Consider the following 15,794-nt stretch of genomic DNA (forward strand, 5'->3'; position numbering starts at 1 on the left):
CCCCGGTCCCCAGCTCCAGCCGCCTGCACTATTCTGTTTGCTCAGGTGCTGACCCCCCAATCCCCAGCACAGCAGGGCCTGGGAGGCCATCAGGCCCTGATTGCTGCACTGGAGGGGGGGGTTGTGAAATAATGCTCCAGGAACCAGCGGCTTCGGATGTGAGCTCACGCCGGTTACTGACAGGCTGCCCAGCGGTTAATGCTGATGGTAAAATTATTTCTGCCCCATCTGTGACTAGCTCCAATCCCCCACATCAGCCTGGGCTTCCATTCCGCGGGGGAGGGGGCTGGGCTGGGCTACACAGGAGAGGGCTCTCAGCTCCCTCTGCAGCCGCCACTCCTCTCCCACACAGGGGCAGCGCTGGAAGCTGAGAGGCCAACTCTGTAACTCGTGCAGGGGGCGACCCAGTTAAGAGCATGAGCTGAAGTGCATTCCGGCGCGCGCGGCGGGCAGAGCCCAGCAGCTGGGTTCCAAGCACGCTGTCTTTAGCCGGGAGCAAAGCGTACGCTGGAGGAGGAATTGCCAGACTGAATCAGACCCGAGGCCCATGTAGCCCAGTGCCATGTCTCTGGAGGTGGCCAGCACTCGATGCTGCAGAGGAAGGTGTTAGAGAACCCCCACCATGGACAGCCGGGGGATAATCTGCTCCCGGCATTAGGTCTCTGCTAGCTAGAAATCGGCTTAAACCCTGCAGCTGCAGCGGGTGGTTTCGTATGAGATCACTTGGACAGCTGCCCGTCTGCTCACCTGACACCGCTGCAGAACAATGGCCATGCGGTGAATGAGCCAGGGTACTGGGAGCGTCACCCACTAGAGAGCGGGGCAGAATGGAGGACCTTGCTTTGATTAGTGGCCACAACTGGAAAGAGCTGAGACTTGGTCGATTTGGTTTCTGAAGCTGGGTGGCAAGAGGGGGAGTTTTAGCCCTTTGAGGTCTGTTTATTCAACTCCTGCACCACTGAAAAGGAAGTGTGGCCTCGTGGCTACAGGCATCAAGTCAGGACTCCTGGAGTCTATTCCCAAGCCGGGGAGGGAATATGGTTGAACGGAAGGCTGAGCTGCACGAGGCCTGCATTACATCATAGGTAGCTGCTGCCTCACTGGGTGACTATAGCCAAGTCTTGGCCCGTGTGACTCAGTTCCCCATCTGCAAAGAGCATGAGAGGCGTGCGCCTTTACCACGCCATTCAAGAGCTGCAGCAGGAAAGAGCTCACCATTCTGCATAAAGAATTGCACACTTCACCTTTTTCAATACGCCCGAACTGCCGCCATCTCCCACCGTCCATGGAAAAGTTGGTCACTTTGTATCCCCCCAGGGGGTTGGCTCCGGCAGCTCCTTAAAGAGTCAATTGTAATAGCTTGTTACTTAACTCAGCAAGCTGCTGCAACCACTTGGTCCATTTCTTCCAACCATGGCAGCAGATGGATCCTCAGGCAACAGGCCCTTTTAAAACGCTTGCGAAGATCATGAGCCAGATGTCGGCTGCGTTGGTGGCTGGGAGAGGTGCCACCTACAATTGGTAACATCTGTCAGTGACATCAGGGCCTGGGAATTGTTTTGATTGGTTGGTGGATACACAACAGCTGACCCAGATGGAAGAGGACAGTGATCATTTGGTATTACAGTAGGGTATCAGCGCCCCGTTGCTGTAGGCCCTGGACAAAACAGTGAGAAACTCTCCCTGCCCCCCAGTTTACAATCTGGGAGGGGAATTGAGGCACAGAGGGGAAGTGACTTTCCCAAGGCCAGCCAGCTCAGAGGATTAGAAGCCAGGTTTCCTGAGTGCCAGCCTAGCACCGCACCCACTGGACCACACCACCGCTCAAGAATTGAGCGGGATTTAAACCTTGGAGACAGCAGAGCAGGGCAGTTAAAGGGGAAGGAAGCTACAGGATGCAGGAGAGACAGGATGGTGGGGTCTTCTCTAGTCTGCAGCAGAATGAAGCTGCCACCTCGCATCAGAGGAGGAGGAGGAGACTTCAAAGGGAAAGAATGAGCCCAGGCTTAGAGCATTCCTGTTCCCCTTTTATTTCAGACTCTGGCTTTCAAGCCACTTCAAACACCACTAAGAACAGGAGATGAAAGGGGCTGGGGAATCATTAGCTTGCCAGACACATGCTTTCCAGCTTGGCAACCCCTCTCCCCTCTTAGGAAAGGCATCTTTCTTCAGGGCACTCCGCCCACAGCCGCACCGGACGGGATTAATGGCATGGCCAGATGCATCTGCTTTGCTGCATCTATTAGGCCTGCTGCTTGCGAGAGCAAGAAAGGAAGGATGAGCTGGCCCCCCACCTCCCCATTCTTTTATAAACACAGTCACAAGCATTGGCCAGAAACAGCACTTTGCAGCCGTAAATCCCCGAGCACTTTCCCAGAGATAAGGAACCGGGGACTGTGCTGGGTGGTAGGGGAAGGTCGGGCTTGTGATTAATGCTCTGCAGTGGTGTTCTATTCCCAGCTCCGCTACGGATTCACAATGCGACCTTGAGTGTGTCTCTGGGCTTCAGTTCCCCACCTGTGCACGGGGGAGACTGACCCTTCCTTTGTCTTGGTCCATTGTAGACCCTGGGGTAAGAACCATCTCTTACTCCATGTCTGTACAGGGCCTAGCTCAGTGGGGCTCAGATAATTCTACAGCCCTTGGGAGCGCAGTTCCTGAGCATCAAACATTCATAGATTTTTACCCTCGCGACTAGCCCTGGAAGGTAGAGGAATACTAACCCCCTTTACAGCTAGGGAATGAAGGTACAGAACAGATGAAGTGATCTGCCCCAGGTCCCACCAGGAGGCTGTGGCCAAGGCCAGGGGCTGAACCCAACCACTCCTGCACCCCAGTCTGCTAGTCTATCCACTAGTCCTGCCTTCCTACATGTTAGGGTCAAATATTTATAACATGTTTATTTAGGCCAAGTTGGGATGGGGAGGAACTATCCTCACCCTGCACCTTTGGGACATTTTCAAAAGGGGTCTCTGATTTTTGGATGTCCCATTTGAGACCCCTGGGCTGGGATTTTCAGAGGGCGCTCGGCACCAGCTCCTCTGACTGAAGCCAACAGGAGCTTGAGGTAGGTGGGTGTCTCAGGTTGGGTGTCTCAGGTTGGGCACCCAGAAATGCAGACCTCAAACCCCTTGAGAAGGAGTGACAAGAACATGAGCAGTCGATCAGCTGGTGTGAATTTCAAGTTGCCAAGCCAAGCGCTGGGAGGAAATCTTGCCCCGGCACAAGATAGTTAAAGAGTTAATGGAATAAGGTCTCAAGTGGGGTTCCACAGGGACCTGTTCTGGGTCTGGTGTTTAACAACGGCTTGGATGAAGGAGTAGAGAGCAGACCGATCAAATTTGCAGATGACACAAAGCTAGGAGAGGCTGCCAATATTTTGGATAGAGCTAAAATGCAAAGGGTTCTTGATAAATTGGAGAACTGGGCAGTTAGACACGACAAAATGAAATTCGACAAAGACAAAGATAAGGTGCTTTTCTCTTAGGGAAGAAAAACCAAATGCACAAATACAGACTGGGGGGATAACTGGCTTGGCAGCGGCACTGCTGAGAAGGACCTGGGAGTTGTGGTGGAGCACATCCGCCACGTGAGTCGTCAATCCGATGCTGTTGCAAAAGCAACAAAAGCAGTTGTAGGTTGCTTTAACAGAGGCATCACACGCAAGTCACGGGAGGTGACCATGCCGCTCTACTCGGTGCTGGCGAGGCCTCAGCTGGAGGAGTGTGTCCACTTTTGGTTACCGATGTATAGAAAGGATGTAGAGAAACTGGAAAGGATCCAGAGGCAAGCGACAAAGATGATCCAAGGGATGGAATGCAAGCGTCAACTGAGCAAAGGCTGAAGGAACTGGGTATGTTTAGTTTGGAAAAAAAGAGGAGATTAAGTGGGGGGGATATAATAGTCTTCAGATAATTGAAAGGCTGCTATAAAAAAGGATGGAGAAAAGTTTCTCTTTTGCCACGGAGGGCAGGACAAGAGGCAATGGGTACGAACTACAGCAGATTTAGATTAAATCTCAGGAAAAGCTTCCTAACAGTAAGAACAGACCCCTAGGGAGGTGGTGGAAGCTCTTTCACTGGAGGTTTTCAAAAGGAGGCTGGAGCTATCTGTCTTGGATCCTTTAGACACAACAAACCCTGCATCTTGGCAGGGGGTTAGCCTGGATGACCCTTGTGGTCCCTTCTCACTCTAGGATACTACGGATAGTGCATCGTGTGCGCTCAGCTCCCAGGAGAGCCCTTTGTGTTTCACATCCACACAGTCGACTCCTCAGTGCTGTTCTTGTGTTCCTCAGGCTGCCCTGTACTTACCCCAATTCGGCGCCCACAGGAGGCTCCTCCTCAGAGCAGATTGCTGCTGAAGGGGCGTTTCAGGAAGATGCTCAGAGCAGTGCAGCGAGTTTCAGGACTAGATGGGTTCCGGAAATTGTATACAAGGTGGCTTTGCGAGCGTCCCTCTCCCAAAGCATGTGCTGGAAGGGCCCCCTGCACCCTCCACAGGTCATAAGGAGCTCAATCTCCATGCCTTCTCTGAGTAAGATGTGGAGAAGAGGCACCATTTGTGATGGACAGCTGGCCACCAGAGCATGTGCCAGGAGCCACAGGCAGAGGCTAAACAGGTGTTGGATCCAGCTTGCCTGGAGGTGAAAGGCTCCCATTTCATGCTCAGCAGCAAACCCCCGAGCTGTCCAGCCAGTACAATTTCGGTTGCTAGGAACAGCGAAAAGCTGGAGCAGCTGCTGAAAAGTTCCGTAAAACACGTTAATGCAGCGTGAGCCTCTGAAAACAACATGCCTGCCTGCTGCCCGAGCAAGAGCTGTGCACCTTAGTCACATTACCGAGCCAGCAGGCAGAGCATCATTTCCCAGGCAGGTCTCTCCCTCCACCTGGGCCCTTCTCCTCCTTCTTTCCTGCACTTTGCAGAGGACACAACTTCCTCCGGCCACCCGCACAAGGAATGGGGCGCAGGATTGTTGGGTCTGCTGGGAGGAGGGTTCGACTCCCGAGCAGCAATTTCCCTGTTCCTTCCCACGCTCAACTCCTCGTCCCAGGTCTAGGCAGGCCACATGTACTCAAGGCTTCAACACCTAGAACCATCTTCCCCCCCCCCCCACTACTCTTTGGCTGGCTGGGAAGGCAGGACTCAGACCTTGGGCATGACCCCTTCTTCCTTACTATGCTGCTAGAACAGCCTAAAGGAAACTTCCAATTTTTTTTTTTTTTAAGGAATCCCTCCAACACCCCAAATTATCTTTCTTGATTGTACTGGACGAGGCCAAGTTGCCCAAACAGAGCAATGTTACACCGTCTGTTATGCAGAAAACTTCCTCCTCCACCCATGAAGTTGTTCTTAGCTTCCACAGCATTACTAGGGAGGTCAGGAGATGCTGGTGGGGTGGGTCAAGATGGCGGGAGTTCAGCTCTGTGTTAGCATCGGTGCCAATGATAGGTTACCTGCAACAGCCCTGCCGATGCTTGAGTAGTGGGCCCGCTCTGCTTCTTAATCCGCCCCAGCAGGAAGAGACGGTGCTGGCTAGGAAGGATCGGAGATTGGAATGAACTTGCTGGTCACTGATAAAAAGCCTGGCTTTGATTCAAGCTATGACAGCAGGGAGAAGACGAGGGGGATACACATTTGAAAAAGAACTGAGATGTTCAACTGTTGATTGAAGCCAGAGATTATGGAATATCAAGATTCTGGGCAGCGGGAAACACAGCACTATTACTTATCTCCTCAGACCCAGCACACTGGTCAGATCATTTCTGAACGTCTCCGGAACAGGGCACACCCCCAAGGTGCTCAATGAGATGGCTAGAAACACAGACTGGCACACGCAAAAGCAGCACTTGTTTAAACAGCCACAGTTTGGGGGGTGGGGCTATTCTGCTCCCCAAACCAATGCAGGATAGCAGACAGCTAGTCACCACTGGGATCTGGAGGGCTTTAACACATGGGGGAGTTGAATCTCCTGAGCAAGAACACAGGGGTGGGGATTTAGGGTGAATTTTTCAAGAGCATCTAAATGACTTAGGAGCCTGAAGTCCCTCTTTTCTAAATTGACTTAGGCACTCAGGAGCCTGAGGCACTTTCAAAAATTTTTCCCTTAGGTCTCTCCAACAATTCCAATTTAGAGGAATCTGGCACCAACTCCCGCTCCTTTTCAACGGGAGCTGGGCATGAAACTGCCCCATTTGAGCCTTTCAAAATCTCTCCCCGTTAGGCCACTCAAGAGAACCACGCTGCTAATCTCCCCACACAAGAGCTAGGGAGAAGGACTGGGAAGAAAAAAAGAAAAAGTCGGGTTGGAGGCTCGTCAGACTGCAGGGCACAATTAGACCCAAGGCCATTAGCACACCCAAGGGAGGTCTTGCACGCCTAATGGGTTTAGTCAGGCCAGTGGAACGCCTGTAAAAAGACATCCAGCAGAAAAGAGACAGACGGCACTTTTAAAAAGGAAAAAAAAAATATCTTCTTGTAAAATCTCTGCTACATATAATTATTTGCAACCTCTGTCACAACACAAAGCCTTCAGTACAGAACATTTAAAAAAGAACGAACGTTTAGAAGAACGTCCCCCGCCCCTCCCCAACCAAACTGTTCAGTAAAATACTCACATTCAAACATATTTGATTATCAAAAACGGGACTTGAATGAACGTCAACCTTTCTCAGTTCGGCTACCGGATTTTTTGTTTTCATAAGACTTTCTGCCTCCTTTGCATCCAGAGTAGCAGGGAAGGAAAAGAACCAACGATAATTTCATGCAAGCCCTTTTCACCTGCATGGCAAAACCAGAGCTGTTGTTTGGTTTCTAAGCTGAGCTAGCAGGTGACACTTCAGTTAGGTCGTGGTGTAATCTACAGGCACGTGGGGTGTACTACAGGTGTAGGGTCGCGGTGTCATTCCACAGGAGGGTGAGCACAACCGGCCACTCCCATGGGATGTAAGATTTCACAGGATCAGGCTCTTAAAAGCCTCATCCCTGCACTGATTTAATTCCAAGGAATGCAGGATCAAACCCCATGAAGTCTGAGCACTAAGAGGAGAGGGGCTTCCCACCAGTTATGGCTGGCCGCCCGACCAGAGCTCCTGAATCCTCCCTACTGGGTCCTTTAAATCTGGGGTTTACAGACTATAAACTATTTATAAGGACCTGAGTATTGGAACACCTAATTAAGCCCACCACCAAAGTTTGTCAGGAGCAGGGGTTCCCCAAGTGTGTTACACGTACCTCTGGGAGTACGTAAGACATCTCTAGGGGTACGTGGGAGAAATTGTGTAACAGTGGATTTTATTTATTGCATTTTCATACCAGGATACTCAGATGAAGCTTTAAAACTCTGAGAATTTGTTATATAAAATACGGTAGTTAATTTAACTTCAAGATGTATCAGTGAGAACACAGACACGCTGACGTACAGAGCCCTCACCTCCAATCACGGTACAGCGCGGGTTCAGTTGCTCAGCAATTGTCCAATTTAACTGAACTCAGAATTTAGGGGGGGGGGGTTTCGGTTGTATACTTTGCATTATATCTGTACATAACAGTGAAATATAGACAGATGGCTCAAGGCAGGTAGTGTTAAGCACAAATTATCAGTGTTGAGAAGGGCAGGGGTTTACAGGCAGCTGGTAGATCTGGAAGAGGGTAGCCAGTAAGAAAAGTTTAGGAATCTCCGGTCCAGTGGGTGGCGAGGGGGCTGCCTGAATCCCACTGCATTAAGGTGCGGTGAGCTAAGAGCCAGGGGTAGGTTCTGGGACTCTTGTCTCACACAACAGCACTGAGTCGGTGAAGTGTGCCCTTTTTCCCCTGTAGACAATGCACATCCTACAACTGAGCAACAAGGGGGGGGCACACTACCTCTTGGGGGAAATGGTCCCCCCCAGGTCAGGGCTGGTGGAGCTCAAGCCATCATGGTGGCAAATTTCCCTTGGCAAGGACCATCATCTCTGTTTAAGAGCCAAGTTCTCCCCCTTGCTGGTAGCAGCCCAGCTAAGAAAGAAACAAATATGAGCACCTACGAGTTACGAATGTGATGGTGGAGAAGGTCATTACCCAGCTAGCAGGAGCTCATCTGACCATGCATGTGCCCTGTTCTCTGCCACAGAGATGGGAAATCAGAGCACCACGAGAGAGAACTGACTGCAAAAACAAAGCCAAGCAACTGACCTTATTACGTGGTCTCCCCCTCAGCCCCGCAAGCCCCCGGCAAGATTTGAGCAGTAGAATGAAAAAGGTTGCGTTTCTCTTCAATGTCACGTTACAATAGTGTGCATACAGTACATGGTTTCTGTAGAAACAGGGGTTTCCCTTATGGCCACATAGTTTCAGAGCGTTTGTAACAACAGGTTCGTTCTGTTTTCAAGGCCAAAGCTGCCTTCTCCTTTTGAGACTGGTCAAGTGAATACAGCGCTACCATTCGGGAGACGTCACAGAGTTCTAGTCATTCTCACACACATGCTTCTGCCATCCTGTTAATACAAGTTAACTCACAAGCAGAGACTGCCATACTGAGTATAAATACCTGGGAGCGTTAACACATTACAACTTTACAAAACAGATTTGCTCTAAGCCTGAGAAAACCCCATGGCTCAACAGCCAAAGAGCTAGTGATAACATTATTTGGAACATGGTGAACGGCCAGAGCTGAAGAGAAGAGCCAAATGCAGTTACTGCTGTTAGCTCAGCTCAACACCCTGATAATCCACCCAGCAGAGAGCAGATGAAGTATATGGGTAAAATTTTCAAAAGCTCATAAGTGATTTAGGAGCTCAAGTCCCATTTTTAAAAGCGATCGTTTGAATCACTTTTGAGACAGGACTTCAGAGTTTTTGAAGATTTGACCAAGGTCACTAGTGTCCAAACATTCGTTTTAACAACGAAAGCATGAGAATACAGTATAGGTTTGGTTCTTCTAATCCTAGTGTCAGTATCATCTCTGGCAGGGTTCAGAAAATATTGAAACGTCTCATCGCACTTTACAACAGTTATTCACACAAATGTGTTTTGCCCCAATACTTCCACAGACAGAGGTCACATGTCCTACAAATCTGGGAAATCTGCTCTTTGAAGGGTATATGCGAGCTGGCAAAGGGTCCTCCTCAACACTGCTACACCCCTACCTGCTTCAAGATCTACTAGTCCAGACAAAGACCACACCCTTCCTTTTGACAATCTTGCCATTAGAACTAGGCAAAATTTTTTGCACAAAACTGGAAAAACGCAGATCCTGCACCAATGAAACACTTTGAATTTATGTTCAGTTCTGTTTTGTTTATAACAAAACTCAAGAGTCTTACTTGATTTTATGTAAAATGTTGAAATGTTTGAAAGAACTTTGTTTCAAAATTTCCTTTGATTTTTTTTAAAAAACCCAGCAGCTTGAAAATGCTCACAATCAAAATGAAATCGTAAATTTAACCCAGCCAAATTTCTTCTTTACTTTTGCAAAATTGCTAACCAGCGGAAATTCCATTATTTGTCCAGCTCTGACCTTACTGGCTGAAGGATGGTCACCCCAGGAGGTCAGCATCCCTAATCTCATTTAACATGGCGCAGCATACATGCTTTAAAGCAACAAGACCAGCTTCCAACAGATTTAATCCTGAAGAAAAACAGATTTCCCTTTTCAGGAAAGATTCTGTTTTTCTACCACAGCGTTGGAGAGTTGGTTTCCAAGTGTTGAACCCAATGACAGACCGACCCACCTACTGAATCCAAGCAGCAAACTCTTGACATGGGTACTGGATTCACCATCACTTTTTGAAAAACAGGGCCAGTAGGGAGTGTGAAGTTTGCCACAAATTTTCCAGGGAAGGTGCCAGAAAATTCAAACACAAGGCTTGAATCTTTAAGTTAAATACCTGTCTCGCTTTCCTCCATTTTGTATTTTGGCAATAGATCAGCACCTGGCAGTAAGAAGTTATTTAAGGGATCAGTGAACATCAGACTGGAGATTGCCACTCTGATAGCTGAGTGAAGAGCCCAACTCTTGGCTATTTACCAGATCCCTCACCCAGAAGCTAGACAGGCAGAAGAGTCTGTTTCCAACAGGAGCTGGGCCTACAACTCAGAAATGGAGGTTGTGGGAAAGGAGATAAAAATGGTAAAAGTTGCACTAAAAGTGCCATGTTATTCTTAAGAGAGACACTCACTGAAAACCCGTTTAACACTGGTTTATGGCAGCACTGAAGCCATCAGTTGTGGACCGGTGCATCTAGAAAGAAAAGCTACATATGATTATTTAACACTTTATGGCTCATTATTTTCCCATCTTTAAGTGAATGAAAAATCCAAGTTTATAGGTCATGCTAACTAAAATACCCATATTAATTGCACTGTTTATGGAAGAGAGATGGGATTTCAAACAAACATGTTCTTCCAAAGCTAAGCTCCCGTGAACATGGAAGCTTCTCACCAAACACAACCCGATCACAAGCCGGGGAGCCAGTAATAACCTGACTCTTTCCTCTCCAGAGATGAGACAAAAGCTTCCTTGCTGAGGTGACCTGCAGTCCCAATGAGAAAGGCTGGGTGAACCAAGAAGGATTTGTAATCCCCAGCAAGTGTTAACCCTTTATAACTCGATCCTAGGGTAACATTTGAGAAAAGGTTCCAACATTTCAGCACAGTTACAACAAGTCTTTAAAAAGTCACAGGATAGAAGACTGAAATTTTTAAAAAGCACCTTGTGAGCTTTGGGAGGTGCTTGCTGAAGGAGCCAGGAGCCTCTCCTCCCAACCCAGTGAACAGAGTAAGCCTCTTGCATGCATCCCGCAGTCTGTTGGAGTTTCTCTCCTGCACTCTCCAATGCTTCATGAGTCCTGAAGCCGTCTGATGAACAATCCCACGCATCTTCCACGCAGGGCTGGCAGCACTGCAAAGACCCTGCCTCCTCCTTTGGGACAAGCTGTCCATTCTGGATTCTTGGTTGGAAGTTTCCACCTCCAGAAAGTAGGAAGTGTTTAGAAAGTTCAGGAGTCTGAGAAAAGAGATGTAGGTGCTTTTTCCTTTACACATAGATATTTATATAAAATTTGTGAGGGGGTTTCAGTTTTGTTTTGTTTTTATTCTGAAAAGGTAGGGAACATATTTAAGTCTGGGAATTCTTCATTGTTGTAATTGGATCCCTGGTCTCCCAGCATCGACAGCATGTCCTGTAAGAACAAAATAAGTTTTGTATCTGTCCTGTAGTCGCATGTAGGAGCTGGAGCCCCCATCATGGACTAGGGCCCCATTGTGCTAGGAGCTGTACAAAAACAGAACAGATACTCCCTTCCCCAAAGAGCTTACAAGCTAAAGATTCCTGCAGACACATTCCAACTGCCTTTCAGAGTCTAGATACCAGCTGTATTTCTCATACGATCAGTGACTAACTGTAGCCACACGCCCCTGGGGGCTGAAGCGGACACCTGGACCCTGTGGAGGGCACGATGCGGAACAGTCATTATGGGGCTGTATTTTGTTTTGAAAACCCAGCTGTTCCCTCTCTCCACACAGCAGGCCCAGCCCAGGCAGCAGTACAAGCTCTGCACAGCACCCCGCCAGGAGGCCTTAGCTCACTTATGGACAAAACGCCTCAGAGGGGAGGTCAGTCTGCGGCCACTTTTGTACCTCCGAGACTGATGATTCAAGCCAATTCTGGTGGTGCTGGGTGAAGTGGACTCCTGTCCACTGGAACAAGACAGGCCCCGCTGGGATCCCAAACTCAGCCAGATTCAAACCAGTTACCTAATAGAAGTGACCAGCTCCAGATCCCTTGACCAGTTCCTCCCCGGCAATCCAGCCCCATGTGAGCTTATTACGGCTTTCACATCATGCTGGCCAAGGTGCTTGCACTCTAGCCAACTTCCTGCGCTTTTGTAAACCGACCCCATACGTTCCCGCAGGATTTACAGCCCTCCCTCAATGGGTTACGAAAATGCCATCTTACTGGGAAGACCTCAGGCTGGCTCGGCTGCTGCTGGACGTGCTGCTCCCCAGAACTTCGCCCGAGGTGTTGTCCTGGCCACTGAGGCCACATGCCAACTCCTTCCGCTGTCCGTGTCTGGAACTGGGCTGGGGTCTGCCCGGTTTCAGTGGCTGTTCAACAGAGGAACAAGGTCAGCGAGTGGCGTCCACAGAAGAGTCTCTACCCAAGTGCCTTTAAAGGGTCAGTAAATACAAGACCTGGCTGGTCAATGGCATTGCTTCAGGCGGACAACTTAGTATGGCAAACAACGTGGGGAGGACTTCCAGTGCCCAGCCACGTAGCAGCAAGGGTAATCTGATCCTGCAATAATATGAAGGATCCATCCCTGATATTGTCCAACCAGCTCTGAACTGAATTTCTGGCAAGGTCAGGACAATGGGATTCGAGAGGTGCCTTCCCACTCTAACCAACCTCTGAATTTTGAGGAGTCCCTTCCATCTGCCCCCCCCAATGCTGCAACTGTATGGAGTGTCTCTGGTTTGAATCATCCCTTGTTCAGTAGGGCAGCTAGGGGAAAGGAGAAGCTGGAATTCAGGTTTAGAAGTAACACTAGTAGAGCATTCATGACATTTTTACAAAAAACAGACCAAGGACATGGGGAGATGCATCTGCCCACACCCGGCCCAAATTTGGCCCTACCCCTATCTTGAAGCTCAAATCCAAGCCTCTTTTTAAAGAAGATTTTTATCCTGGTCCCACCTCCCCAGCAAGATCCTACCTATATTCCTTATGTGACACGAACGACACTTACCAAAGCCAGTGCTGCGGTTGGCGAGGGGTGGATAAGCAGCCCCACCTGGGGAAGCTGTGGAACCAGGTGTTGACATTGGGCTGAAAGAGGAAGGGGTGCCTTGGAAACTCCCCATTCCAAATGAAGGAGACCGAGTCTTTGCGGTCTGGGAAGCCACTTGCTAGAACAGCAACAAGAGAGAAGTAAACGCTGTATTTACTCTGCTCTTAATCTGAAAACGGCGCAGGTTGCTGGACTGACCCAGCTCTGGTGACCGATGTTCCCTATCTATGAAGAAGGTACAGCATGTGCATTGCAAGCTTCTCCCTGCCAATCTGCCCCAGCCCTGCACCTGGAGGAACTCTCTCTAGTACCTGAGCGCCTTCCAGCCATGCATTAAACAGGACTACACACCTGTCACATATTTGTTCTCTCCCCAAAGGGAGAAGGATGTACAGTGAAGTGCCTTGGTTTAATAGGGGGTTTCTTCTGGTTTTTATAAATATACCTGTCGCTATGCATTTATCTAACAGGAAAGGCCAGGTCACAGAAGAGCACCTTGCCCTTGGAGCAGAAAATGAGGGGGAGGTTTAGGATGGACCTTCGTTCCTCGGGGGTTCATTCCCGTCTGGGACCGACCCCGATGAAGTTCTGTCTCCTGCCCAGACGAGCTTTACTCTTACTGCTGATTGTGCCAGAGGGGCCCCAGTTCGGTGCAATGATGGAGCAATTGTTTTCAGGGTGGAGGTTGAACACTTGACTCCTTAGAAATGGATCTGGACCAATTCACACAAGCAGCTGCTGGGATTTCAGCTACAGGAACCCCTCACTTAAAGTCGTCCCGGTTAACACTGTTACGTTGCTGATCAGTTAGGGAACATGCTCACTTAAAGTTGTGCAATGCTCCCTTCTAACATCATTTGGCAGCCTCCTGCTTTGTCCACTGCTTGCAGGAAGAGCAGCCTGGTGGAGCTAGCTGGTGGGTGGTTGGAACCAGGGTGGACCGGCAGCCCCCACATCAGCTCCCCGCTCCCCTAAGTTCCCTATGCAGCAGCTGCTCAGCAGGCTATCAATTGCCAGCAGTTCAGCTGTCGCTCCCCCCACTGCCATGTGCTGCTCCTGCCCTCTGCCTTGGAGCTGCTCCCCAAGACTCCTGCTTGCTGTGTGGGGGGAGGGGAAGAAGAGGGGGGCTAATGTCAGGGTGTCCCCCCTCCCCTCTGCTCCTGCACCCCGCTTACCCCATCTTCCATAGAGCAGAGTGGACACACTGACCAAGAGAGCTGCTGCCTTTGGCAGCAGCTGTAGTCAATTAACAAGGCAGTGTACTTCCGACACCTCTTCATACTTAAAGGGGAAATGCACATCTCCATCTCTCAAACACACACAGGGTGTGTGTCTCTGTCTGCCCTCCCTCCTTTCCTGCTGCCTTGTAGAGTGAGAGAGCTAACCCTTGAGGGCTCAGCCAATTGCTAGTTCGTCATTTAGCAGTAAGACATTCCCTGGGAAATATCCCACTCTCTGACTCCTCCACCTCAACCAAGCTTCACAATCATCATCACTGTGTACAGTATTAAATTGTTTGTTTAAAATATATATAGTCTTTTGTCTGGTGAAAAAAATTTCCCTGGAACCTAACACCCGTCCTCCCCCCCCATTTACATTAAGTCTTATGGGGAAACTGGATTCCCTTAACATCGTTTCGCTTAAAGTCGCATTTTTCAGGAACAGAACGACCACGTTAAGCAGGGAGTTCCTGTATTAAGAGACGGCGATCGCTGTCAAACTGGAGTTGTTGAATGCATCCAGTACGACCTACTCCACTTGCCAGAGAAATTTCTCCATCACTCTGCTATTCAGAAGGCAACCCCGTCGGAGCACTTTATTGCTACACGCAGCTAACGAAAGAGCAATTCTCAGGACAGCGAGGGGCGCATGTGTGCGGCAAACCTGTATCCCTCGGGAGAAGGCTCCTGGGCCTTCTAGGAAATATTACCCGTGCCGTGAAGGACGGTCGTGTCGCCGACACCCAGTTGGTTGCAGTGACTGGAGTGGTGCTGGAGTGGCGAGAAATCTGAGCTAAAATCTGGCCTGCTGAAGCAGGCTGCTGCTGGATGATGTTGACAGGGGGTACCATGCTACTGCTCCTAGAATAGAAGAGAACATGCTTTAAAGAGTTAGCCCAGATTTAACCATTACCATTAGACGTGCCTTACGAGGCATTACAAGCATAGGCAGACAGGTACTATGCATCTGCAGATAATCCACAGTCCCCACACAACTTAGATACCTCAATTACAAAACAAGAGGCTAGCCTAAACTTGGAGAGGATGTGACAGAGCATGCACTTCTGCCTCTGCTGTCTGTCCATTTGTAGTAATATTTCCACCAGTGTCTAGCTACTGTCTGGCAGGCAATTAATATAAGCAAACATGCAGAACCAAATGGTTTCAATGAACTAAAAGACAATGGTGTCTGAGTACTAGGGACACCCTGGCACATGCAAATATTTCCTAGGGGTTTGGTTTAAACTTGCATTTTAAGAACGGCAGGCATATTTCATTGTGATATGATCCACCGCTTGCAACAAACAGTCAGTTCTGGTGCATGGGAGAGTCCCCTTTAGGGCAACAGAGTGTGCTCATTCTGGATGGTTATTACGGTCCACTTATCTTTCAGCAGTGGCAAGACACCACAAAGCACTGTCACCCGTCGTTTCTTCTGTTGCCCCTCCAGAAAACTAAGCCTGGATAGACAGAATACAAAGAGAAAGATACAATTCACAGCAACCCGACCCCATCCAGCACACCAACTTCACCTGAAACTTTCAGCGGGCCGCGCAGGAGTGAAAGTGTTTCCCTGGGGGAAGAGTGGCTGATTGGCCGGCACTGTGCTGGCAGGAAGGGCTTTGCTCTGATCTGTGAAAGAAAGGCAAACAGGTTAGAGCCTGTGACAAGGCAATGCAGATGGAGGGAGGCCAAGACAAAGGCTGTTAGCAAGGGAGCTAAACACCTGAGCTCTCCACGTCAAGTTTGATTCTTTGGCTTAAACAGCTTGGCTAGATAAGGGACAGTCTTGTTACAGACATTACCC

General features: G+C 49.3%; 1 protein-coding gene across 4 annotated transcripts in view; it reads right to left on the reverse strand.

Annotated features, from left to right (window-relative positions):
* Positions 1-10,907: 10,907 nt before the first annotated feature.
* ARNT (aryl hydrocarbon receptor nuclear translocator) overlaps positions 10,908-15,794 on the reverse strand; it is a 38,738-nt gene continuing 33,851 nt past the window's right edge. For 3 of the 4 annotated variants that reach the window (XM_073323394.1, XM_073323396.1, XM_073323393.1), the window contains 5 exons: positions 15,520-15,619; positions 14,698-14,848; positions 12,726-12,885; positions 11,936-12,084; positions 10,908-11,159 (listed from right to left, as the gene is read on the reverse strand). In XM_073323394.1, the coding sequence (XP_073179495.1) occupies positions 11,070-11,159; positions 11,936-12,084; positions 12,726-12,885; positions 14,698-14,848; positions 15,520-15,619 (650 nt within the window). In that variant the 3' untranslated portion in view covers positions 10,908-11,069. Of the gene's footprint in view, positions 11,160-11,935; positions 12,146-12,725; positions 12,886-14,697; positions 14,849-15,519; positions 15,620-15,794 lie in introns of those variants that run through there. The other variant, XM_073323397.1, reaches the window with a different exon arrangement.

The sequence above is a fragment of the Lepidochelys kempii genome, chromosome 24, assembly GCF_965140265.1.
Source record: "Lepidochelys kempii isolate rLepKem1 chromosome 24, rLepKem1.hap2, whole genome shotgun sequence".
NCBI lineage: Eukaryota > Metazoa > Chordata > Testudines > Cheloniidae > Lepidochelys > Lepidochelys kempii.